This window comes from Colias philodice, chromosome 21 (genome assembly GCF_061535455.1).
Source record: "Colias philodice isolate Cphi_HAF_F1 chromosome 21, ilColPhil1 Martin Lab GWU primary, whole genome shotgun sequence".
Taxonomy (NCBI): Eukaryota; Metazoa; Arthropoda; class Insecta; order Lepidoptera; family Pieridae; genus Colias; species Colias philodice.
The window spans coordinates 879,127-906,741 of record NC_143106.1 but is presented as its reverse complement, the minus strand read 5'-3'; the positions used below and the strand labels follow the sequence as shown (position 1 = coordinate 906,741).

At 34.4% G+C, this 27,615-nt stretch overlaps 2 protein-coding genes across 2 annotated transcripts; both read left to right on the top strand.

The window, feature by feature from the left end:
* The first annotated feature begins 273 nt into the window (after nucleotides 1-273).
* LOC149478626 (epithelial serine protease-like) lies at nucleotides 274-6,564 on the top strand. The gene is made up of 8 exons (XM_089708484.1): nucleotides 274-357; nucleotides 791-845; nucleotides 2,251-2,413; nucleotides 2,896-3,065; nucleotides 3,460-3,561; nucleotides 4,148-4,287; nucleotides 5,051-5,168; nucleotides 5,783-6,564. The coding sequence occupies exons 1-8, from the start codon at nucleotides 316-318 to the stop codon at nucleotides 6,499-6,501; spliced, it is 1,509 nt and encodes a 502-aa protein (XP_089564610.1). The 5' UTR covers nucleotides 274-315; the 3' UTR covers nucleotides 6,502-6,564.
* Nucleotides 6,565-21,306: 14,742 nt separating this feature from the next.
* Nucleotides 21,307-26,126, top strand: LOC149478625 (epithelial serine protease-like). The gene is made up of 8 exons (XM_089709049.1): nucleotides 21,307-21,349; nucleotides 21,720-21,768; nucleotides 22,392-22,551; nucleotides 23,349-23,515; nucleotides 23,844-23,945; nucleotides 24,564-24,703; nucleotides 25,164-25,269; nucleotides 25,644-26,126. Exons 1-8 carry the CDS (start codon nucleotides 21,308-21,310, stop codon nucleotides 26,042-26,044), a joined length of 1,167 nt encoding a protein of 388 aa, XP_089565175.1. The 5' UTR covers nucleotide 21,307; the 3' UTR covers nucleotides 26,045-26,126.
* Nucleotides 26,127-27,615: the final 1,489 nt, after the last annotated feature.

Sequence of the window (27,615 nt, the reverse complement as noted above, 5' to 3'; positions counted from 1 at the left end):
TAGTTCTTTATACTTTTCACTAAGTTTTCACTTCTACGCCGGCATGCCTTCATTCTTTTGCAGTAGCTGGATACCTTATAGGTAGTATTTATCTTTGTGTCCTGTAATATTTTCATGTCAATAAACTACAATATCTTTTGTACAATTACCAGCTTCTAAGAAATGTAGTGTACCTTGAAATCTCACTGCCAAGTGCTACCCAATATCTAATCAATAAAATCAAACCTAATCAGTCAATTAATAATTTTATCTGCTAATTGCTGCGATCCTTTGTATTTAAGTTTGCCAGTCGGGAAGGAAGAAGTAGTAGTCAAGATGTGGAGTAAAGTAGTGTTTGTAGCATTATTATGCCATTTGGTAAGTTTGTATATTAATTTGAGTACTATTTATTAGAATAATCGTGACTTGTTTACTATTTTACTGCCAGGAATATCCCCCACTAGAAAATTTATGTTTGTCTCCGAAAAAAAAACTATTACGGTCAGTGTATTTAGCAAAGTGTAGATTTACGATTAAACTAGTTAATATTATTACCTATTTTTGCACTTCAACTTCCCGTTTGAACCCGAAAGTCTGTGAGAATAAAATCTATGAGTTTGTCACGCAAAAAGTGCTGATCGTCTCTGAATGAAAATCAGCTGAAATAGATTCTGTTGAGTTCTGAATTCAGTCTTGTATTGGCGCGTAATCCGACCCTTGTGATCTATTTGAAATGTATGTTATTTTTTCCATATTTTAAAGTTCTGAGGCAAAGGCAATGAAGGTTCTAATTTAATGTTATTCATTTCAGGCATCATCAAAGCAGATTATATCAACAACTTATGTTGAAAATTTGAGATCTGCAGGTAAGCCCTATAAAATAATTACATCTATTTATGTATATAATTTATATAATGAATAGGCAGACGTTTGACCACGATCCCACCTGATGGGAAGCGGCGATGTGGTCTACTTGGATGCACGTCTGCCTAGAAGAAGCCTGTTCACCCTCGCTTTGAAAAGGTCCAGATTGAATTGTGCAGAAAATAAGGAGCTAGGGAGAGAGTTCCATTCCTTAGACGTTTTTATTAAGAAAGATGACTCGAAGCGACGTGTTCTAATAGGAGGGATAGGTATCTACAACAAAAGGATGGCAACCCTCGCCACGTCTCGAAGTGCGGTTGAGGAATGGAGATGAAGGGATTTCTTCTGTTCATAACAGAAGAAATCCCCGCTTGCTTTTGCGGATATCTTCATAACATTACTTAAGAAAGGCAAAAGATGAAATAGGTACATAATGTAAATACCGCTCAGTCATTCTGCCCTCTTTTATTTTGTAAAACAGCAATTTCAAAAGTCCACTAATAAATCTCCATTTAATAAATTATGATAATGATTAATGATGATAAAGATCCTCTTGACCAAACTTCAGACATGGCGGCAAATCGCGATTGAGACTAACCAACTGCGTAAGAGATATAAAATCACCAATAATAAAAGGGCGTCAGCGAACTTCAAAAGCAAAAACCAATTTATCGATCCAATCAATTATATTAAATACCTATTTATCATGGAATCAATTTCCTTAATCTCCAAAGCAAATTTAATCACAGAAAAGAAATCAGAACTATTCCTAGGATAAAGTGTTATCAACACTGATTTATTTAGATAGTAACCATTAAATAGTCGCACGTTATTACTCTTTATAAGATAAAAGATTAAATTGTGATTATTCATTATCTGTTGTCGTCATTTGATTTTGCGCAAAAGGATATGTCGTTAGTAAATAAATATTTCTCTTTTTCAAGAAGAGAGTGAACAGGTACATTCTAGGGAAGCGCGGTCCATTCGAGGCCACAATATCTCAGCTTACCATCAGGCGACATCGTGGCCAAGCGCTCCCCTAATGTACAGTAAAAATAACACAATGATAAATAAGTTTCAAAGACGTATCAAAAGGATTGTCCACTAACACGCCCAACAACATTTTAATATAGCAGTGGTAAAATTATTTTACACACTCCATGTCATCCTTATAGATAAGGACGATATGATTTTTTAATAAAATACGTACAATTAGAAATTGAGTAGTGGAGCTGTTGACCATCAACTTTCACGAAAGTTCAGGCCTTCGATGTACAGAAGTTAAAAACCTCATCGAATTTAAGCCACTGCCAAAACCCTAGTTCCTGCTTAGACTTGCCAGAAATGGTGATTAACTCAGAAAGAAAATAAAATTAAATTTTAAATAAAATGCACAATCAATTTCAGACGGGCCCAACAGCCGTATCGTATCAGGTTGGGATGCCCTTCCCGGCCAGATCCCCTACCAGGTTGCTGTGAGGATCCTTGACCAGCAGTTCAGGATCCTCGGCTGTGGTGGTTCCGCTATCCACGAGCAATGGGTGATCACTGCTGCTCATTGTACTGCCAAGTAAGAACTATTTAGCTAACCTTTACCCAAAGATATTATAAATAAATAGGCAGTCTATAGGTATATAATACGTTAATTAATGATTTATGATTAATATAAAATTAACTAATGAATCACACGTTACTTTAAGTATCGCTCTTTTATTTATTTCGCCAGCAGCTTCGCACGCGTATTCAAAGGAAAACCCGCATAATTCCCCTTCCTGTCTGATTTTGGGTATAAAACGATGGGTAGAATATCTATAATTTGTAACTACATTCTTGCAAATAAATTATAATTTGAATTTGAATTTGAATATGTCCTAATCCAAGTTATTCCAAGATATGGATCTTCGTGTGTCAATTGTCATGAAAATCGTTTCGGCACTGTTCGCGTGAAACAATATAAAAAACGTACAAACTCCCGCATTGAGTATATATTGGTAGGATCATCTATTAAAAACCTTCAAGACATTTATTAATATCCACCTTTTAATATTACAGCTACAGATCAGTCACCATTCTTGGTGGACTCGTTCACATGCAGAACGCTGAATACGTGTCCGAATCATTCGAATGGTACAACTACCCGACTTTCAATTCCAACTCCCCTGGTGCTGTTCAGCCCAATGACGTTGCCTTGGTGAAACTGCAGAATCCTATGGTGTTCTCTGGTAAGTAAAATTGATTATTTTAACAGTTATTTACGAAAATTATCTTGCCATGAGCAAGATTATTTACAAAAACTTTAGGAAGTGAACTTTTTTTTTGTTCAAATAATATTAGCTAAATTTCTGCAATTCTGCCAAAATCAACGCGTAATACATGCAAACTACATAGTTGCAAAGATCTTATGTCTCCAAACGAATTTAACAAGATGTACCTACTGTCTTACCACAAAAAAAAACTTTAGACAGGGTTTAACTTTAAGCGCGGGTTCTCTTCAATCTGGTTTTGTCGTATTTCACATAGACAACTATTAAAGTGACAGATCCCTGGTTTTAAAGTTAGTTTTTAAGTGTAGTTTTTAATACAAATATTTATAAATTATAACCTCTAATGTTTCAGCAAATCTACAAAGAGTCAAACTGCAATCGTCCGCCGATGCTTACAGGGAATACGCCGGTGACAGACTGATCGCTAGTGGATGGGGAAGGACATGGACTGATGGTAAGGATAGATAAATAAAAGAATGAAAATATAGAACATACATTTATTTCCAAAACACAGTTATAAATAGTACAAAATTAGGGCGAAGACGTCACACACCCTGTAGGTTTTGATTCCCTTGCAAAATCTTTTGATTGCGTTGGCTTACAAGTTAGATTCCTTCAAAGGATCGTAGACTTGAGTGTTCAATATATTTCAGCTTGATACTCCACGCGTTCCTGAGAAAAGGGTCTTGACAGACAAACAGACAGACGGACAAAAAAGTTATCCTATAAGGGTTCCATTTTTTCCTTTTGGGGTTCGGAACTTATAAATAAAATGTGTTGCATTATAATTTGCGTTTTAAAGTGTTACATTATAATTTGCACTTTTAAAGTGTTGCATTATAATTTACATTCTTAAAGTGTTGCATTATTATTTGCACTTTTAAAGTATTGCATTATAATTTGCATTTTAAAGTGTTGCATATAATTTACATTTTTAAAGTGTTGCCTTATAATTTACATTCAAGTGTTGCATTATAATTTACATTCAAGTGTTGCATTATAATTTACATTCTTAAAGTGTTGCATTATAATTCCCACAGGTTTCACAACCGACATGCTCCAATGGGTATACCTAGTGGGTGTGGCCCAGTTCACCTGTACCAGGACATTCGGTAGTGTTGTGAATGAGAACTCCATTTGCGCCCGCCATTACAACGTGACGTCACAATCTATCTGCCAGGTTTGTTTCTAAATACAGTTAAAAACACGCATTAATAAGGTAAATACAGTAAAAAAACTAAAACGAATTAATAAGTCGATTTTGGAAAGTTTGAATTGACTGCATAGGGCTTTTTAACTAACCTTCCCAAAAACGAGAGAAGATTTTGAATTTGTATTAATATTTATTTTTACTTTTATCCTAATTGCCAAGTTCTAGATTCACTTTTTTTTCTTGTTTTTTTATGTTCGCAAATTCTATTCTCCTCCTAGAAAAAATCAAATTATAAAACCGTTTATACATGTTTGCTTTGTTACAATATAAGGCGTATTTACTTTTTATCGAGTTATATTATCATGATTTATGACGAACAATATCATAATTTACATTGTCCTCCTATTTGAAATATATTTTATGATCGCTATTCTTCCTTCTTTTCTATCCTGCCTATTTCCATATTAGGGTTCCACCACTATTGTGCGAGGAATGTGTTTGAAAAACCAATCATATCGCTTCATTTAGTTTGAAGTTTGAAACGATACTATTGGTTATTTACAAGCACGTTCCTCGATGATGATGATCTATGAATGAATGAATGAATGAACGATGATGATGACGAATGAATGAACGATGATGATGACGAATGAATGAATGAACGATGATGATGAATGAATTAATAAATGAACGATGATGATGATGAATGAATGAACGATGATGATGACGAATGAATGAATGAATGAATGAACGATGATGATGATTTATATATTTATTTCTATAATTTCAGGGAGACAGCGGTGGTCCTCTAGTATACAAGGACTATGATGGAGTTCCCGTACTCGTTGGTATCAGCAGCTTCGTAGCTGGTTCTGCGAGCGGAGGATGCCATTCTGGTCATCCTGCTGGTAAGTCAGTCAAATTGTTACCTAACCTTCCCAAAATATTTATAAATTTTTATATATCTATACTAATATTATAAAGCTGAAGAGTTTGTTTGTTTGAACGCGCTAATCTCAGGAACTACTGGTCCAATTTGAAAAATTCTTTCGGTGTTGCATAGCCCGTTTATCGAGAAAGGCTTATAGATAAGCTAGACCAACAGAAGCGGAGCCACGCGGGTGAAACCGCGGAGCACAGCTAGTTATAATATATTTAAATAATAATAATAAGTTAAATTACCAGAAACCATAAGCTGCATGTGTAGTGAAGAACAGGAATCTCGCCGTCTTTCCTATTATTTTTTGTGTAATTTTCACACCTTTGTGATTATCGATGTTATCGGTATTATAAAAAACAAGCTTTATTTTAACAGTATCCATATTTAAGGTCACAGGGAAATAAAATGGATAAGTCATTGGACTAATTCCATTTAAGTCATTTACTTTACCCTCATAACCTCTAGCTAAATGCCTAATTCTCAGGCAGATTGCAAGAAAAATCAGATATTTTAAAAAAAAATCAACTAAGACACAATATAAGTATCTAATAGACCTTAAGCTTAATAATAAATATTGTCCAGGTTTCATCCGCCCGGGACCTTTCCACAACTGGTACCAACAAGTCACTGGTATCAACTTCGAGAGATTGGACGATGAACCAATAACAACAACATCCCGTCCCGAAAATATTACAACAACCTCCCGTCCAGAAAATACAACAACTCCCTTCCCGACAACAGCATTCCCTCCAACAAATGTTACAACAACCTCCCCGCCAGAAAATATTACAACAACCTCCCGTCCAGAAAATATTACAACAACCTCCCGTCCAGAAAATACAACAACTCCCTTCCCGACAACAGCATTCCCTCCAACAAATGTTACAACAACCTCCCCGCCAGAAAATATTACAACAACCTCCCGTCCAGAAAATATTACAACAACCTCCCGTCCAGAAAATATTACAACAACCTCCCGTCCAGAAAATATTACAACAACCTCCCGTCCAGAAAATTTTACAACAACCTCCCGTCCAGAAAATATAACAACTCCCTTCCCGACAACAGCATTCCCTCCAACAAATACAACAACACCCATTCAGACAACAACAGCATCCCCAGATGTGACTGGCCAACCTGATGAAAGTGACGAAAGTGAAGAAAGTGACGAAAGTGATGAAGATGAAACTGTCAATAAAATACTGAAGAAACTGAAAATCCGCGTTAAAGTTATGGTCGATATGAAGAAGTATAAGAGCAAGAACGGTCAAATCAGAGAGGTCGTGGACCAAATTGAGTAATTTTACAGTTAATGTTCATTGAAAAATGTTATTTATTTTTTTAAATTAAACGCATAAGATCAGTTTGTGCTTTATTTCTTGAACAACCTAAAAGTCTTATCATACAATGGAAATATGTACTACGACATTGACGTGACTCAATAACGCATGTTGTTAGTTTAGGCATACTATAATATTATAAATGCGAAAGTAACTCTGTCTGTCTGTTACTCAATAATGCCTAAAGTACTGAACCAATTTTCATGAAATTTGGTATGGAGGTATTTTGATACCCGAGTAAGGACATAGGCTACTTTTTATAGCGGGAAAATGACGCAAACCCGAAAACCCCACGGGAACTGGAACTATGCGGGTTTTTCATTGACTGCGCGGGTGAAGCCGCGGGCGGAAACCTAATACGTTAAAACTTCGTTAAAATATATATATATATCTATATTATTTTTTCATTATAATATCATGTAGTGCTTATTTGTGTCTAAAATGAACAAATTAATGGAACCACCAATAACCAAAGTCAGTTTCTGAACACAGGAAAATAATTCATAAGTTTTTAGCAAAACTTCATTTCTTTCTTATTTAACTTTATTTCGCTCTTATTTAAAAACTAGACAGAAAGAAAAGTATATAAGTATCTGATTAAAAATGTATTCATTTTTCTTAATTCAGTAGGTATAAAAAATGTGTGCGTGTACTAGTAGTAACTTTATAGAATTACGTCGAATCACGCGTGGTAGGAATAAGAAAAAGATGGCGCGTAACGGAAAAGTGTCACGCGTAACGAAAAAATGTTACACTAAATTTTTTCCAACCCCAATAAAGAAATTTCACTTCAAAATCGTGTGAAGTGCGTATGTCATTACTCATCACACATCACTTTATGATAGTGAATAATTTATGAGTATAAGTAGATACCATTTTATAAAAAAAAACGACAAATAATATGAGGTAGGTACAATAATTTACATGCTTTGAATAATTGGCCTTTGAACATATTTTATCACAGATTAATTATAAAATTTAGTTGTTTTCTGTGAACGAAATTGCTAAATCATTGTAAGTACGGTTTTAATCCCTCTACCCTGTTCGTCATATATCAAAAATACCTGTCCCAATGATGTTGCAAAAAGGTGTATTTATCTATTTATTTATTTATTTAAAAAGATACCTACACATTACAGCTGACAATTTTGACAAATTATACACAAATACCTAATCACAGCAAATAATTAAAGAGTTACGAACACAATCGATTCACATCGAATCAAGGATGCGGGTTCGATTCCCGCCTCGTGATCGATTTTTTTCTATTCTTTATAAACTTATATTTATAAAGCATTTGAATTCCAAAAAAAAATTTCAAAAACGTCATAACATAGTTTTACCCTTAACAATCGGTTTAGAAAGCGTATCCTACAGAGAAGAACCGGCGTGAAACTCTGTAGTTGTTTCTTTTGTATGTTTATTGTTTTCATATATTTCATTTGATCTATAAAAACACTACAGATAACTTATCATTTCCTCTATTTAATAAGAAATTATGTATTAAAACTAAAGCTTTGAATGGCTTGATAAAAACGGACACTCGATAAAATTTCAGTCATTCATAAAATGGATTATGGATTATGATCTTCATTTTCTTTATAAATTCTTTAATTGTATTGTTTTTATGTACTTTTCCCTCGTTCAAACGGCTCAAAAGAAAGGTCAATCCATACTAATATTATAAATGCGAAAGTAACTCTGTCTGTCTGTCTGTTACTCAATCACGCATAAACTACTGAACCAATTTGCATGAAATTTGGTATGGAGATATTTTGATACCCGAGAAAGGACATAGGCTACCTTTTATTGCGAAATATGTACCTACCACGGGCGAAGCCGGGGCGGACCTCTAGTTATAATTAATAGGTCTTAAAAAATCAAGCCTAGCCTAGCCAAGTCAAGTTGTATGACATCTTTCAATCATCAAACTCAAACATTTAACTATTTATTCAATTAGACGTCTTCTAGAAGCACTTTTGAAACGTCATTAGGTACCTACATATTTTTAACATTTACCACCGATTCGGAAAGCAGTATCTACGGAGAAAAACCGGCAAGAAACTCCATGCTTAGTTGCTCTTTTTAATCATGTCAGTTTTACAATTTAATTTTACAAATTACATATGTAACATCATATATTATAGTAATATGCCAAAGAACTGTTCTGTGGTTTTTACGCGACAACCCTCCATGGGTTTCTACTTTCTATCGTCCATATATTCCTATATTCCTTAATTCGAAACAAAAATCAATAGAAAAAATGTCACGCGTAACGAAAAAAAGTTACACTAAATTTTTTTTCCAACCCCGATAAAGAAGTTTCACCTCAATGATGCGAATCGCATGAATATAAAGTTTTTATTTGACAGCGCAATTCCCAGCTAAAAAAATGTTCAATTTGACAGCAAAATGCAAAATAAATGCATCCAATAAATTTATATTTATTGTCTTATTGTATTTATTGTTACAAAAATGTAATAAATGAAGAACCTACCGATTTTGTTCAAACTTTTATTTGTTGTTAGATCATTGTAGATATTTATTCATAGACGCCGCGTAATAACAGCGGCAAAAATCGGCAAGCTTTTGTTGCGTATTGTGCCTTTTACGCTAGTAGGAGAGCCACCCCGAAAGTTTTTTTAACCGACTTCAAAAAAGGAAAAAGATTCTCAATTCGACCGTATATATATTTTTAAAAATTTGCCTATAAGTTGAACATAATTTTGATTTCCTTTGCCATACATAATATATACATATACTAGCTGCTCCGCGCGGTTTCACCCCCGTGGCTCCACCCCTGTTGGTTGTAGCGTTATGATATATAGCCTATAACCTTCCTCTATCTAACACCGAAAGAATTTTTCAAATCGGACCAGTAGTTCCCGAGATTAGCGCGTTCAAACAAACAAACAAACAAACTCTTCAGCTTTATAATATTAGCACAGACTAATAATAATATGTATACTGATATTAGTATAGATTTTACCATTTTTCACCGGTACTTACCTACATACAAACAGACAATCATTCAAACAGAAAAATTACTCCATTGTTGTGTGGTTTAGAAAACAACTATATTGCATAGCAGTTATTATATTTATAGGTACTTGTATGTAAATAAACAAATTCAAGAAAGCAAATATACTTATCATTAAAATCGGTTCCTCTATTCTTGTGTTAATCGTATTAATTCTTTAATCTTGTTCCATAAAGAGATATATTTAAAAATAGTTTGGAAAATCCAAAAGTGCACGCCTCATAATTTTTTTTTAATAATTATTTATTAATTATTATTTTTGTTTATTTAATAACAATTATACCACATCGAATCAGACCCTGAAAAATGAAAGGGTTCTATTCCTGAGCATACTCAAGCGTAAGAGAAAAAAAAAGACTCGATTAGTAAAGTATTTCGGTCGCTATCGTGTTAACAAGAAAATCCTCCGCACATACAGACACACGGACGTCCAAGACAGAACTTTTTTAAACTGTTTTTTAACTAGTTTAAATAACAAAAATGACATCAAAAATATCATGAATGTTAAAAATAGTGTTTTTTCTTAATATGTGTGTGTATGTATTATCTTACAAGTGCAATGTATGATACATAAAGACATTTTAAGTTTGAAAAATCAGATGTTTTGCGCGAAGTGACAGTAGTACCCACCTCAACGCTTCGCTTATGAGGCGCTGCAATAAATGTTTTTCTAACATGCCTCGATCCATTAGAACTTTGGAGCTACGACATAAATTGTCTGCAAACGGAAATATTTTTGTTTTTAAGTCAATGATATACACCAAAAACAAAAAGGGACCTAAAACAGAACCCTGATGTAGGTACCCTAATGTTATCGGAGCTTCTGCTTGTGAATTAGCTCCTTTGCACACGAAACGTTCACATAATCGTCTTGCAAGCGTATACCTAATCAATATGCAACTTTTAAAACGGGAACTATTCGAAAAGTCTTATTTGAAAATTGAAATCCTGTCTACGGTGCCATACGTTTTTCATGAATTGGAAAATCCTACTTTCTATACAGTGGTCAAACGTAAAAAAAATATTGTATTATTGTATGAAAATAAAAGCCTCATTTTTTGAGGACTGAATGAAACATTAAGAACACTTAATTGCTGGACTATGGTATATTTTCAAACCAGTATTACGAATTGAACACTTTTTCAGTCATGTTAGGGGAATTAAATTTACCTAAATTATGAAATCCAAAATTATTTTAGGCAATTTCATAACATTACCTACATTTTCATTAACTTTGTCTCTTAGATAAGACTTTTACAACATTTTATTGAACTGCAATAATGCATTATCACGCCCCTAAATTACCTAATTAAAACGAAATAAATTTACGATAAATTGGATTATTCGATCGCTATTATCAACAGTAAGAAAGTTTTTTAAATCGGTGTTGCTATGCCTTTGATCATCATCATCAATACATATAATAAAATTCTAGAAAAGTGGTGTCTGTACAATGAAAATATGTAAAAAAAATTTAGCAGGGGTTATTACTAAATCGATCCCAAACCCAAAACTGTCGTTAAAATTTTTTTTGTCTGTTTGTCCGTTTGTCTGTTTGTCTGTATGTTTGAACACGCTAATCTCAGAAACGGCTTATCCGATTTAAATGCGGTTTTCACTAATATATTTTGGTAATCTTCTTTAACATTTAGTGTTTATTTCATGTCAATCGGTTTATAAATAAAAAAGTTATGACCATTTAAGTATTCACGGTGAACATTTGCTAAGGCATTCTATGGTACACTATTATACAGTGTACGATAAAACGTAAGTTATCTGTTATACGCTACAGTTATTTCTGGTGGTGGGGGTGGGGGTGAGGGGGTAGGCTGAGGTAGTAGGGGGGGAGGGGCAAATTAAAATTATGCTTATTTTTAGGTAAATTTTATACATAAAATGTCCTTTAAATTATGTCGTATTACATATATTTTTAAGCCCCGACGCAAAAAGATGAGCGATAAGTGTTTGACCGCTATGTGTGTCTGTGTGTGTGTATCTGTTTGTTCCACCGTAGCTCGCTAAAGCCGGGTATCCACTTAGGTTCGCCGTGGTTTGCGAACGCGCCCGCTCTGCAAACCAAACATAATGGATACGTCGTGATCGCGGAGCGCGACTGGAGCACGATCGGAGCACGGCGGAGCGCTCCGGAAGCGGTTTTTTGCGCGAACTCAAAGGGGAGCGCAGTTTGTTCGTGGACGCGAGCGTGTGTTTGTTAAGTTCGCGAACATGGAGTGGTCCGATGAAATGATGAATATATGCATTATTTCATTATTTCTTCTTCCCTTATACATATTAGCTTGCCAAAATCGAGGAGGTTGTTTGTATTCCATCACAATATAATGTATCAAAATATAAGCTGCACTTCCTACTAATTCTGGAGGCGGCATGTTTGCACCGACCGTCTGTCGTGTGTCTACTGGAGACCGGAGCGCGGAATTTAGCGCTCCGACAGGAGCACTGATGTTGCAGCCTAAGTGTGTACACTGTACACGTTCACGTTCGCGGAGCACACAGTGTTCGCAATCCACGGCGAACCTAAGTGGATACCCGGCTTTACAGGTAATCCGAATTAGATGCGGTTTTTTGTTAGGCAGCATATTTTCCGACGCTGGTTCTTAGATAAAGTGTATCAAAATCGGTTCATCCATTTATTATACCTACCTATAGGGGTAAAAGTGGGAATGAAAAAAATTAAAGTTGTCGAATCTAAGTCATATCATATATATTAAACTAGATTTCCGCCCGCGGCTTCGCCCGCGTTTTCAAAGGAAAACCCGCATAGTTCCCGTTCCCGTGGGATTTCCGGGATAAAACCTATCCTATGTGTTAATCCAAGTGACCCTCTATATGTGTGCTAAATTTCATTGTAATCGGTTCAGTAGTTTTTACGTGAAAGAGAACAAACATCCATACATCCATACATCCATAAATCCTTACAAACTTTCGCCTTTATAACAGTATTAAGATAAGATTAAGATTAAGATGAAAGTGAACGTTTTATCAAAATCGGTTCATCCATTTATTTGATATAGGGGTAAAAGTAGGAATAAATAAATGAATTTTATCTGAGGAAAATTCGTATATAAGTCAGGAAAATTTTTCTAAGTCCGGAAAATTTCCATACGCCAGGAAAAATTCTATAAAAATTAACGCCCTCTTTTGTTGTTGTCGTCGTTGTGTTGATTCAGCTTCTTATAGCTTTTTGTGTATCAGTTTGTTTGTTTGTTTGAACGCGCTAATCTCGGGAACTACTGGTCCAATTTGAAAAATTCTTTCGGTGTTAGATAGCCCATTTATCGAGGAAGGCTATATCCATACTAATATTATAAATGCGAAAGTAACTCTGTCTGTCTGTTACTCAATCACGCCTTAACTACTGAACCAATTTGCATGAAATTTGGTATAGAGATATTTTGATACCCGAGAAAGGACATAGGATAGGTTTTATTCCGGAAATCCTACGGGAACGGGTTTTTCTTTGAAAACGCGGGCGAAGCCGCGGGCGGAAAGCTAGTTTCTTAATATAATATTATGTTGTTCTTCGTTGGTTGCGAAATCAGGATGATTTTCGAAAAAAATAAAAGTGTTACTTCTTTTTATTTCAGTCTGAATATGTTTACATACTCTTCTATATCTAGGTCCTATGTTTAATATTATCTAGTAATAATCAAAACTGCGCACATTATTATGTATTATCAAAATAATAATTATTATCAAAATGAGTAATACGTACTAGGGAGAAATTTGTTAATCCGTCTATAGCATAAAATATATCTTTCATCAATATTGTCATATAGATATGAAGTTAGTAGATATAAATTTTAAGTGTCTTTTATAACATCGGCTTGTTAAAACGTTAGTTACTATTAGAGCGAGCGCCCACGAGCAACTTAGTTGCCCGGCAACTATTTTGTCTCTGTCGCTGTCTCCTCGCAAAGTTTTGAACGATGCGCTCACGAAAGCGACAGCAACGCAACTTTTTCTTTAAAATTTTCTTCATTTATCAACATGGTTTTAGAAGAGACGGTTGTGGTCTGTGCTCTTGTCCCGCATAGTTCCCATTCCCGTGAGATTTCCGGGATTTACCTATCCTATGTGTTAATCCAAGTTACTCTCTATATGTGTGCTAAATTTCATTGTAATCGGTTCAGTAGTTTATGCGTGAAAACTGAAAACCATACATACCTACAAACCTTTCCTCTTTATAATATTAGTATAGATATGTAATCGTAATTGTAAAAAGAAAATTAGTTTTTATTTAATACTTTTTAGTGTATTTTTCAACACGAATCAAACGAGCCCAAACTCGATAAAGTTGAGTCAATATATTACTAAGTTCCTATGACCACCTTCCGACTCCATCATCAAATCAGCTCTATGTCATAATAATGTTTCATCGTTATCCAATTTACATGCGTATACAAAATTTCAGCTCAATCGGTTACCTGGAAATGAATCAAAGTTACTTGCTACATTTCAATTAAGTCATCGAGACCAGACAAAAATGCTCATAAAATAAAAACTACTGGGCTTATCCGAATAAAATTTATGGGACCAATTCCACACCATTCCGCATCAAAAAAAAAAAAGAATCACGTAAACCGGTTCAGAAACCTTGGAGTAATTGGTATACATACATACAAAAAATATACCGGCCGAATTGATAACCTCCTCCTTTTTTTGAAGTCGGTTAAAACTACTGTGTACGAGAATAAATACGTTGACATAAATACGTATTATCACTACGCCGGTTACGCGGCAACTGGCCGGGCGGCCGTCGACAGGCAACATTTTTGTCGCCGTGCGCGCACTTGCATTGAAACCAATAGATAGGGCGACAGTTGCGTCGCGGGCTTGTCTCCGAACCCGCGGACAAAAAAGTCTACCGGGAGTTGCGTCGCTACGTGCGCGCACTTTCATACTAGCCCATGGCTGGAGAGACAAAATAGTTGCGGGGACAAAATAGTCGCGGAGACAAAGTTGCTCGTGCGCGCTCGCTCTTAGAAATTACAAATTTTAAACGTAATTTATTCCTGTATCTGTCTGTGCCTGTGTCTCATTTCTAAATGTCTAATACCCGCGTAAAATCAAACAAAAAAAGAAACGTGACAGTACGGTGCCACAAACTTAACTGACCCCCGGTGACGGTATCGCTGATCATGTCGATTTTAGTTCGTAGTTTTAGTAGTTCCAGTTTTTGCCACCGGGTCAGTTAAGTTTGTGGCACTATACTAGTACAGTATATATGTTATAGGCAAACTCCGAAGCTCCGGCGCTCCTAGGTTGGACTGGTCAATCCTCAGGTCAGACTGAATGACTTAGTCAAAGCCCAAACAAATGTAAATTTTCGGCCTTTGACTAAACAATTTTCGTCAAACCTGAGAGAGACTAATTTGGTCAGGCAAACGTCAAAACACAATTTTATTAAATCGGGGTTTGACGAGTCAAACTCCGATATAGGTATGAAGTGTCTTATCTTCGTATATTTGGAAGCATTTTATCATTTAACCCATTGACCACCGTAAGCCCCGATCGGGGCGCGACACAATAGATTTTCTATTGTGTCTGTGATTCCGAGGACTGATGGATTAAGCAGCTTTCAAGTCTTAAGAACCGCTTAACTCTGCCAGTTCTGACACCTGATTGGTCAGCTTACGTGATTTTCACTTTTATATTTGAGATGCTTTGAGAGAATGCCGTGTGGCATTAGGCCCGCCTTTTGTACGATGTGCAATAAAGTATAAAATAAATAAATAAATGCTTTGGAATATACGGAGGTTAGTTTGTATAAGATTAAGTATAAAAAAATAACATTTTTAAAATTTTGATGTTTATTGTTTTAATAATTTCTTAAGTAATTAAAATGAAAAATTAATCATTTTTCTGACATGGTGAGGCATTAACTTTAATGTTAATTGTTTTAACAATTTCTTAGGTAATTAAAGTGACAAATTCATCATTTTTCTGACATGGTGAGGCATTAATGTTAATTGTTTTAATAATTTCTTAGGTAATTAAAATGAAAAATTAATCTTTATTCTGGCATGGTGAGGCATTATGACATTTAGAATTGCACAATACATTAGACCTTTTACATTTGCATAATTTTGAAGAGCAAGAGGAACACCGCGGTCCGCGAGAGACATTATGAACCTGTTTAAACATGTTCAGATCAACGTTTGACCGAGAATTGCAGTCGCTTCTAGGATTGACTAGGCCAAAACCGAAACAGAATAATTTACTTTCGACGTTTGACTGAAAAGTTAGGAGCTCCTGGGTTTGACTAAAAATACTTCAGGCAAAGGGCGAAATTGAAATGTATTTCGGGGATTGCCTGATGGCTTTGGCCAAACCTAGGATAAACCAGTCCTTCCGCGAAGAGACTGTGTATCGGACTTTGACTATAACATATACATATTACCTATATTATCCGTGGACAGTAATAATCATTTATTTGAGGGAACACCTGCTATAAGATTAACAACAATAAAATTCATCACAAATATTAAAAGTTTGTTTATTTTTAGTTTTAAGAAGGATGTTGTAAAGTTCCAATCGCTCAAAACCTAATACCAGATTATGATAAGTGTGCGTAAGGCTGATAATAATTTAATATAAGGTCAGGTGGGGTAAGAGGGTCACTGGGGGAAGAGGGCCTAGATACCATAACTAGTAAACCGAAGCGTTTATGACTATGTACTTTCCGTGGATAAAAAAGTGAAGGCGAATTAGTTTGAGCGGTTTTGAGTAGATGTCGCTACGTAGCACAGACGTCACAAAAAATGTAAACAAATTTGACAGTTGCGAATTCGACTAAGACCAAGTTGGCTCTTTTTTTGCGAACCCATATTTTAGTGATAAACGAGTGCTATAAATATTTTAAATATACTGATACACGGAGAAAACTGTAAGTATTTCTTTTATTAATCATTTTAGTTAAGAAACAACTAAATTATGTGAGTTTCTTTCGCTTGAAAATCCTAGCCTACAAAAACAATAGCTGGGGTAAGAGGCACACTATTGACGGTGTAAGAGGAACATATGTTTCTCTTCCCCCGTGTGAGGGGTGACCAACATTTTGATTAATTTATAATTTTATATGTGGGTAAAATGAAAAGAAGTGACTGACTGTTCTGTACCTACTACAATTGCACGCCTCATAAGCGAAGCGTTGAGGTGGGTACTACTGTCACTTCGCGCAAAACATCTGATTTTTCAAACTTAAAATGTCTTTATGTATCATACATTGCACTTGTAAGATAATACATACACACACATATTAAGAAAAAACACTATTTTTAACGTTCATGATATTTTTGATGTTATTTTTGTTATTTAAACTAGTTAAAAAACAGTTTAAAAAAGTTCTGTCTTGGACGTCCGTGTGTCTGTATGTGCGGATCCTTTTTCTTGTTAACACGATAGCGACCGAAATACTTTACTAATCGAGTCTTTTTTTTCTCTTACGCTTGAGTATGCTCAGGAATAGAACCCTTTCATTTTTCAGGGTCTGATTCGATGTGGTTTAATTGTTATTAAATAAACAAAAATAATAATTAATAAATATTTATTAAAAAAAAATTATGAGGCGTGCACTTTTGGATTTTCCAAATTATTTTAAACTATAACTAAAAATTTCTCGCGACTTCGTTCATGTGTTTTTTTTATATATTTTTTTTATTTAATAGGCGGGCAAACGAGCATACGGATCACCTGATGTTAAGCGATTACCGCCGCCCATGGACACTCGCAACTCCAGAGGAGTCACAATTGTGCGTTGCCGGCCTAAAGGACTACGGTGTTATGCCTCCTGTGCCAGTAATTACTTCAGAGCCTCATCTCACCACCAAACCGGAACACAGTGATGTAAAACGGAACCACTATTCGCCAAGTTTCGCTAAGTTCGCCTGTCCCAAAATTCCAGAAATTAAAAAGAATTTCTTTTGGATCAAGAAGATCATTTATATTTTTAACTGACTTCTTAAAAAGGAGAAGGTTCTTAATAGAAGAATTAAAAGACTGATTCGCAATATTGATCTTATCACATAGTGCCATTGTTATTTTTAAAGAGTAACTAACTAGGAAAACTAGTTAGGGACAGACTGTTTACCATTACTATGTATGATTAAATAAAAATAGAATTATAACTAGTCGACTTATTTTTAGTTTGCCACCCCTGATCGAACCTGTATGTCCCTCTTACCCCGAATTGATGTATTCTTCTTTTTTATTCCAAATTATACCTTATTTCATCGATATTAAGATCTAATATTGACCAAAGACATTCTACCTACAAATTAACGAACATTTAGCAACGAATATTTTAATTTAAACTCCAATCTTAGGAAATACAATGACTGTCCCTCTTACCCCATGTAAGGGGGAAGAGGAACGATTACTCAATCTTGACATTAACGTCAATATCTTCGTAAGAACTGTTATTAGAGTAATGACATTTAGCCTACGGGAAGCTAATACATAAAGGTAAGTTCTGTGTGTTTCAAAGATCTTAAAAAGCTATAACTGTTGTTCCTAGCAGTCAAAATATTTTACTGAAAATGAAATATGTTCCTCTTACCCCACCTGACCTTATCATGTTTGTTCTATTTTAAATTCCAATGATTAACTTTATAAATAGGAATATCTATAATATTGTGAATATTTATAAATTTATCTGCCTCTCAATGTCTTGATTGGTATCTATGAATAAGCAGAATATTTTACAGCAGAGGAAAAAATGAGTAAATTAGTAGTTATATAATATATTACTAAATAGTTTGTTAGTAACTGTAACCAATTAAGTCTAATTTAATCCTTTATGATTCCTTATATTAGGTAAACACAAGCCTCCTATGACGATTTAGCAAACTGGTACTAATCATTTTTTTTTTGTTTATAAAATTGGAGTAGTGGCGTAGAACATTTGGAAAGTAATTAGCAATTTACCCAGAAATTTCCTATAATACATCATATCAGCGATTGTTAAATTTTATAGATAAAAAAAAACAACGAATACATTGTTTTCACACTTGTCTTACGATAGCTATTAATCATGTTCAAACTCAATCATTCATTTATTCAATTAGACTACTATTTAGTAGCACTTTCGAATCGTCATTACATAAGTATTTTTAATATTTACCACCGATTTGGAAAGCAGTATCTATGGAGAAGAATCGGCAAGAAACTCCATAGTTGCTCTTTTAAAATCATGTCAATATTACATAATATGTAACTTATATCTAACTACATAATATATCATAATATTCAAAGAACTCAAAACGTAACATTAGCGAACAAACATAAAAGGAAAAATCTAAGGGAAAAATAATCGTACTAATATTATAAATGCGTAAGTTCGTGAAGATGGATGTTTGTTACTATTTCACGCAAATACTACTGAACCGATTGCAATGAAATTTGGTACGTAGAAGGTAACTGAAGACCATTGAGATAATATTACTACGTATGGAGGAGACACCACGAACAAAATCTGTGCGCCATTTTTTTGCTCTAACTAAGTTTTAAAAATTATTATTTAGTTAGGTACTTAACGATGAAAGTTATTCCTTTGCACTTTTCCGTATTATTTGTATTATTTGTGCAATATCGTAACACACACGAAGGCATGTTTGATGCGTTTCACTTTAAAACCATTAAAAAATACCGCTGAACATACGTCACATGACGTATGTTGAGTGGAACATAAGTGATGTAGGCGGTGTCGTCTCCTATTAATATTATCTCAATGCTGAAGACCCAGAATACGACATAGGCTACTTTTTATTCCGGAAGTAAACAGCAACGGGAGCTATGCGGGATTTTCTTTGAAAACGCGGGCGAAGCCGCGGGCGAATATCGAATATTAAAAAAACATGATAATCATCAGCCAATATATTATGTTCCCTACTGCTGCCGGGACATGGACCTCTTATGAGGGAGGGTTCAAGCCATATAATCCACCAGGCTGGTCAAGTTCGGGTTGGCAGATGTCACATGTCGTCGACCCAAAAACAAACAATAAAAAATTATGATTCTAGTTCTAAAAATTTAAAATAATTAGATTAAAATAGAATTATGGGCTATTTGAATGTTTAAATGAATAAAAATTGATAAAAATGTTGTCTTTAAAAGGATTATATTATACTAGCGGTCCGCCCCGGCTTCGCCCGTGGTACATATTTACGTTTTCTCTACATAAAAACCATCCTCGTACTTCAAGGAATATAATAAAAAAAGAATTATCGAAATCGGTTCAGCCGTTCTCGAGTTATGCGCTTACCAACACATTTTGCGATTCATTTTTATATATAAGACTAGCGGTCCGCCCCGGCTTCGCCCGTGGTACACGTTTACGTTTTCTCTACATAAGAACCATCCTCGTACTTCAAGGAATAGGTATAATAAAAAAAAAATTATCGAAATCGGTTCAGCCGTTCTCGAGTTATATAGCCAGTAGAGTAGAGTTATATAGCCAATATTTGGATTAATTAATGAAATGTGTTACAAATGAATTCCAAAAATGAACACCCACAACATTACACAATTCAATCAAAATTTAAAAATTTCCAGAAAAAGGTATCACTTAGACTATATAAGGAAATAGTTAAGTTGCAAAAAAATTGTTTTAAACACACCTCTTTTAAATTCAGTATCTAAAAAAATATTTTAATGTTATATCGGTGAATCCTAGAATTTGAATATTAACTTTAGTCAATTACGAAATATAAGCTAAATAATATAAATTACATTAAAGGATTACTTTTTTATCTATACTAATATTATAAAGCTGAAGAGTTTGTTTGTTTGTTTGTTTGTTTGTTTGTTTGTTTGAACGCGCTAATCTCGGGAACTACTGGTCCGATTTGAAAAATTCTTTCGGTGTTAGATAGCCCATTTATCGAGGAAGGTTATAGGCTATATATCATCACGCTACGACCAACAGGGGTGGAGCCACGGGGGTGAAACCGCGCGGAGCAGCTAGTGAATTATAAGGAGACAGACGACTGACTCTTGATCGTTTGTAAGAAGGTACTCGTATAATTTGTTACTTGGCTCAAGCCGAGCTCGCCAAGCGAGTCCCATACTTGATACTATAAACCAATTTTGTGAAATTTCTGAAACTGACCTAGTTCCCTAGAACTGAGATCACTTCGTAACTTGCTTACCTACTTGCGTTATATTGGTATTATTTGCACAAAATTATTAATGTTTGGAATTACTATAAATAGCGAATAGAAAGAAGCCCGCTGATGAAAGTGCATCTTTTATACAAAAATGTAAGTTACATGCACACATGGCTCTAGGTTCAAAATAAAACTTTTAGAATAAAAGCATAAGTATAGGATCCATGTTTGTTGAAATACTAAGTGGGTTATTACTTATCAATCAGTTATCACTGAAATATACATAATATTCCAGGACATACCCATAACGTAATATCATAGATGCCTTCAAATACATAATACCTATATTATTAAAGATTACCAGTAGACAGTAGTCCAATTTAGTTTAATCCGGTAAAGGAAGACAAGAATTAAATCAATTATCTATATAATTAGGGACTTCCGTTACAGCAACTGTAAACGAATTGTAGATATTATTTACAATCAATACATCAATGATTATCAGGGGATTACCACTATCATTTGCATTAACAGATTTGGTTGTGAAAACGAGTATTTAAGAGACTTGCAGGCTTCTATTGGCAGTGATAACCAGGCAAACATGTTCAAACTACTGTGTCTTGTAGCTCTCGTCAGCCAACAGGTAAGGGATTTTCAGTTTTCAGTGAATGTGTCCCCTTCATATTTAATATGCTTAGTTCTTTCTTAAGTTTCTATGAATTATCTTACTTTTCTTAATTAAAAGTTTTGGTTTTCAACTTGATGATATTTTATACTTTACTACTTTTTTCAAGTTTCAACTTTTGAAATTTTACTGATTCTTCTACTTCTCTAATCTATTTTTTAACGGTTATAATTTAACAAAAGTTATTAAGAAAATGCATTTTGTTTGCAAGATTATTTCTTAGTACCTAGTTAGGTCACTTATATTTGTAACTGCATTCAAACATCAGATTTAGTAAAGCCAATAAAATAAAAATATGACTTTAAACTAAATTTGAAATTAATTTCAGGCTTTCGGTAAAACCATTCCCGTTGATTATGTGGAAAACATCAAACAAGGTAAGTCTTTTGTTTTTATCGGTCTCTTTTAATGAATCTAAATAATTCAAAATTTATAAATAAAATAACTATTTTTTATTTTATAAAGAATCTAAAATAAAAATGTAATCTTACACATATATCATTGTAGCATTGCTAATTTCAAAGATTATTTATAGCAACGGCGCTAAATATGAACCTTGTGGAATTCCAATAATATACAAACTTTTCGAAAGTTCCAAGTGTCCGTGGTGGATTATTTATTAAACCTTTAGAAATTAAGAATTTAACAGCTTTTAAACGAGATCTACTATATAAAAACAAGTCGGAGTTTCCTTCCTGACGCTATAACTCCAGAACGCACGAAAAAAAGATTTCCACGGTTTTGCATTCGTTGGAAAGGTCTCGAGCTCCGTGAGGTTTATAGCAAAGAAAAGGTGTCTCTGGTGGCGAAACAGAGTTCGCCGGGTTTGCTAGTTCATTATACATATTACTATCCCGACGCGGACGTTTACAAACACTTTGCACTGAAGCGTGGTCACGGTAGACTCTGCGTGAACAGTCCGTTGAAGTCTTTAATTTCTAAGCCCATTATTTATTTTTTTAAATATTTAAATAAAATAAACCCATTATTTGTGTAACAGGGCCTCAAGGCCGTATTGTATCGGGAGCCGACGCCAACCCTGGCCAGTTCCCTTACCAAGTGGCTGTAAGAGCGATCGACCAACAAGGCAGGTTGCTAGCTTGCGGAGGTGTCATCATTGATGCGGAATGGGTGGTGACAGCTGCTCACTGCACTGCTGCGTGAGTATATACCTTAATATTAATTATGCAGGTTACATCAATCAAAGGAATCGGACAAAAAGTGAAAATCATATAATATTGTTCCGTTGTGACTTGTAATGGGCATTTACATCAAACGAGTGAATGCTCATTTTAACCCCACTATGTCAAATTCTTAATGTGTAGAGCATTCTTTCCTTGTTCGTGCGTTCGAAAAGATTCTAAGATTCTAAACAACACTAAATACGATTTTGTTAACACTAAAAGATCACGAAAGAATGCTCTTGCTCTAGCTCTATGTTCATTTGATGTAAATGCACCGTAAGAATAAACAAACAGTACATTTTCTATTTGGTAAAAAGCTTTGGTGATGACATATTTTAATTCTCTTCCCTCCAAGATAAACTTCTTATTGAATAATGATACTGAATACTGATAATGATATTCCAGAACATACGATAAAAATTCAATACTATTAACACATATACACAATCTGATAAGATATTTCTAAAAATAAAGCATTTAATTTCGGATTAAAACCACATGATTATTGTGACGTTCTTTAATATAAATAATATACTGATAAGCTCTGGAATCTTTTTATTGGAATATGTATAATATAATCCATATAATCACCACTGCCTATAATCCATATATGCCTAAAGTTCTTATGTTATGTAAGATAAAGTTATTTCATTAATAAATATTAAGATCGCATAAGAATAAGGTCTTCAGTAAAGTAGATAGAAACTATTGCATCATTATCAAGGCACGATCTAATTTTTCAGCAAACTAATCGGTATTTATAAAATTTTCAGCTACGCGTCTGTGGTAGTGCTTGCTGGGGTTAACATTAACGACCCCGAGGTTGCCGTCGAGAGCAGCGAGTGGTACAACCACCCAAGCTACAACCCTGAAGCACCCAACGCGCCTCAGGTCAACGACATCGCTTTGATCAAGTTGCCGTCACCCCTCACTTTTTCAGGTAAGATATATGAAGAAATATCACAACGGATTGTTTATTTATTTATTGTTTTTTGGTTGATCAACATTATATTAGCAGTATCTTATGCAGTAACAAATGGTTCTTATAACTAGGTCTTTCAACAGAAGCTTTCATCTACAGAAACGTACTGAATTGGTGTTTTATTTCATAAACAGATTCAAGAACGTACTTAGATTTAAAATAAACAATTCCAACTTCTTCTAGTTAGGTACTTGTCTTGTCTCGTCAGATGCTTTGAAATAAAAAGATAACTTGACCACGAAACCTTATGAAACTAATCATAATTATTATTATCAATATGTTGCAGACAACGTGAACAAGATCCAACTGGAATCATCTGCTAACGCCGAAAAGAACTACGATGGTGTCAAACTGTACGCCAGCGGCTTCGGAAGACTTTGGACTGATGGTAAATTAATTTGAAATATCAGACCATTCAGACGGCATATTCAAACTCAAATATTATTCAACAAGAATTCGTTCAGAAGCACTATTGAATCGTCAAAGTATAAAGACATATATAAAAAAAGAATAATAAAAAAAGAGTGCCGGCAGAAGTGAAAACTTGATTATGGTTCAGCATGTTTGATATTTTGGAATGGTATCCATCTTACGCATGGAATATAAGGGCTAAAAAAAAAAAAAACATCCGTCTTACGCTTTTTCGATCAGGCCACGTGTCCTGACGCGAGTTTAAGATTTTATACCCAACGCCGCTAAAGAAGTTTTCACTTCAATAATAATTTACCACCGGTTCGGAAATCTGTTTCTACAGAGAAGAACCGGCAAGATTTTAACATTACATTTCAAGTTTGAACTTTTAAACTAGTGGAAATTGATCTGTAGCTGTCTAAGTTACAATAAATGCTTTTTCTGGACATACGGAACTGTACAATCGTTAAAAGAATAAGCTCCACATACTAAATTACACAACAAATACATTTAGATTGTGTATGTACTAAGATTCGTAATGATAACATAACAGTAGAGGATTACTAATAGGTGTTTAAATTTTTCCTTCCCGTAGGCTCTATGTCTGACACACTTAAATGGGTGAACCTCCGCGGTATCAGCAACCAAGAGTGCCGTAGATTGTACTCATGGATTGTCACTGACGCCACACTCTGCGCGCAATACTACGACGAAGTTACTCAGTCCATCTGCCAGGTAAGTTTGGTTAACTTTTATTAATAGTGCTATTTTTAAAATGCAAGATATCATGGTATTTCCTAGACAAAGTTGGTAAAAATTGAAAGATTGATCTTGAAAAAATGACTAATGTCCAGTTTCTAAATATGTAGGATTTGACGTGAAGAACTCAAACCATGCATCTTCTCTTTAAATATTCTCCTGTATGTGACATAAGACTTTCTCAAACCTTAATCCAATCAATAATTCTCAATTCAGAAACCAGCCAGACTCTAATAAAATGCTCAATTACAGTACATCGCCTAATGCGGCAACCAATGAATTTTATAATTATATTTAACGTCTAACTTTAAGAACCTGTGATATGTAGGTATCTACTAGGTAAAATCAAACCTTTAAAATGTACGTTTCGTGTGTATCTTAAATTAATAAAGATTTATTTTTATTTACATGATGTTAAAAACTTGTTTATGTACAGGGTGACACCGGTGGTCCTCTCGTTGAAAAGAACGAAGATGATGAAGTTCTCGCTGGTATTGGTTCCTTCGTTGCTGCTGCTGGTTGCCACAACGGCTTGCCCACTGGTAAGTTCGAGAAACTACATAAACATATGCTTACGCTTAAATTTCTATCAGCTATGTACGGATATTTTACTTGAAATAGGACAAGGAAATTCATCAGAAATGAAACTCAATACGTCTTGTTGTCTGTTTATGTGTAATCAGGATAAAGTTGTATCCTTGCAGTGGTGACCACTTACCACCACATGGTCTAACTGCACCTTTGCTTGCTATGTCATACAAATCTTTATTATTATGTAACATATTTGAAAGAACATTAATTGCAATTTAATGATTTTTAAAAATAAAGTCCATAAGAAAAGTTATAACGAATTCATTCCAACAACAAATCAAGTCTTATTATCTTATATTTAATGTAATTCACATTATTCCTTTAGGTTTCATCCGTGTGGCTGCTTTCCACGCCTGGTTCACTGAAGTCACAGGCATCGAATTCGATTCAGCTGAAGAAGTGCCTGAGGTGACGACTCCAGAGCCAGAAAGCGAAGAGGAAGAGAGCGAGGAATCCAGTGAGGAATCCAGTGAGGAATCCAGTGAGGAATCCAGCGAGGAATCCAGCGAAGAATCCAGCGAGTCAGATGAAGAAGATTCTGAAGAAGAAGGAAGCCCTGAAGAACCCGAGAACCCAGAAGAGCCTGAGAGCCCCGAAGAGCCTGAAAACCCAGAAGAGCCTGAAAACCCTGAAGAGCCTGAAGAACCCGAAAACCCTGAAGAGCCCGAAGAACCAGAGAACCCTGAAGAACCCGAAGAGCCCGAGAATCCCGAAGAAGAGGAATAATTTAAATAAACCCATCGATATTAAGTACAAATTCTTATTCGACCAAAGAAATGTATTTTTAATAAAAACCTAAAAAACTGAATTTTACCTTTTTACTTATTTATGAACCAATTAGAAACCTGTTTGTTCTATACAATCGAATCATTATAGATGACGCTTATTTCTAAAACATTGAAAGATTTAAGTTTCAATTAAATTGATAGTTATGATATCAATTTTAACAAATATGTTGATAGTTACTTTCAAAATAATAATAACTTCGGCAAATAAGTCGGCAGTTACTTTATTCAGTATACTACAACTTACGCATATTACCTACTGTTTCGCTGATGAGTTAGATATCAAGAACTAGTTAGATTACCCAAACTTATCACCGCCCAAATCAGAATTCTATCTACATATAAGCCCTAATTAAAAGATAAACCTCTAAGCTAGCTAGACTCAGAACTTTGCCTTCCACGGAATTATTGAAAACATTAACAAACTTATTCAAACATCTTCAGCTAATTAAACTGGCCGTCATGCAATGTCAGCTTGATTATTTATTATGTTGTTCTGCCCTATTGCCCCCTTTTGTGTTTTCTCTCCATAATAACTTTATTATTAATAAAAAAATATAGAAAAAATGCGATCACTATTCCTCGGCCTCTCGGCCACCAAGCTAAACATCTATTCGATTTCGAATCCCAACTGGTGATTGAATTTTTTCTATTAAAAATCTATATTTATAAAGCATTTGAATACCATAAAATCTTCCTCGATAAAAAATTAGTGGAGCAGTTTTCGAGTTTTACGGTTAGCAACACTTTAGGTGATTTATTATAATTGTATAGGGTGTAATCGTCAAGTGTGCACAAGCGATTATTCCGTAACTATTGCAGATATCAAAAAACTTACTGATATCGAAAGTACCTACTTAACCTAATGAGTAAAATGGCCATAATAAATTTATTTCCCATACATTTTGTATTCATAGGAGATTTTCGAAGTGACGTCCTCATTGTGCAATACAATGAGGGGCTCTATTTACAGTTTCTAAATGAAAAACAAAAGAAAAAGCAAAAATCTATGTACATGGGATTCATATCTCATACCACAGACTAATAATAATATACTACGTATACAACTCATACTAAATGTATGGGTGGGTTTAGTTATGTTTTTAGATATTTGTAGTTTTATTTTTAAACATTTATTATGGCCATTTTACTCATTAGGTAGAGTACTTTCGATATCAGTTTAAAGTTTTTCGATATCTGTAATAGTAACGGAATAATCGCCTGTGCACACTTAACGATTACCTACACCCTGTATATGATTACATATAAAGAAAATAAATTTTAAAAACATTAAAAATTTTATTAAAAATATGTAACTAGTTAAGTATGTAATACAAAATTTATCTAAAAATTAATTGAGGCGAATGGACACAGCCTCAGCAAAATGCTGCAGAAAACCAGCGCTGATTGAAAAAAATTGTTCGTATCTCACTATAAAATTTAAAAGGAAAACTACCTACATTTGTAATGCTACTTGAATTAAAAATAGACGATAAACGATAATCGCTAGAA

Coding starts and splice junctions, on each gene's coding strand:
- LOC149478626 (XM_089708484.1), top strand. CDS start 316: ATGTGGAGTAAAGTAGTGTTTGTAGCATTATTATGCCATTTG. Junction 2,414..2,895: donor GCTGCTCATTGTACTGCCAA/GTAAGAACTATT, acceptor TTAATATTACAG/CTACAGATCAGTCACCATTC. Junction 4,288..5,050: donor CGTCACAATCTATCTGCCAG/GTTTGTTTCTAA, acceptor CTATAATTTCAG/GGAGACAGCGGTGGTCCTCT.
- LOC149478625 (XM_089709049.1), top strand. CDS start 21,308: ATGTTCAAACTACTGTGTCTTGTAGCTCTCGTCAGCCAACAG. Junction 21,769..22,391: donor TGTGGAAAACATCAAACAAG/GTAAGTCTTTTG, acceptor TTTGTGTAACAG/GGCCTCAAGGCCGTATTGTA. Junction 24,704..25,163: donor TTACTCAGTCCATCTGCCAG/GTAAGTTTGGTT, acceptor GTTTATGTACAG/GGTGACACCGGTGGTCCTCT.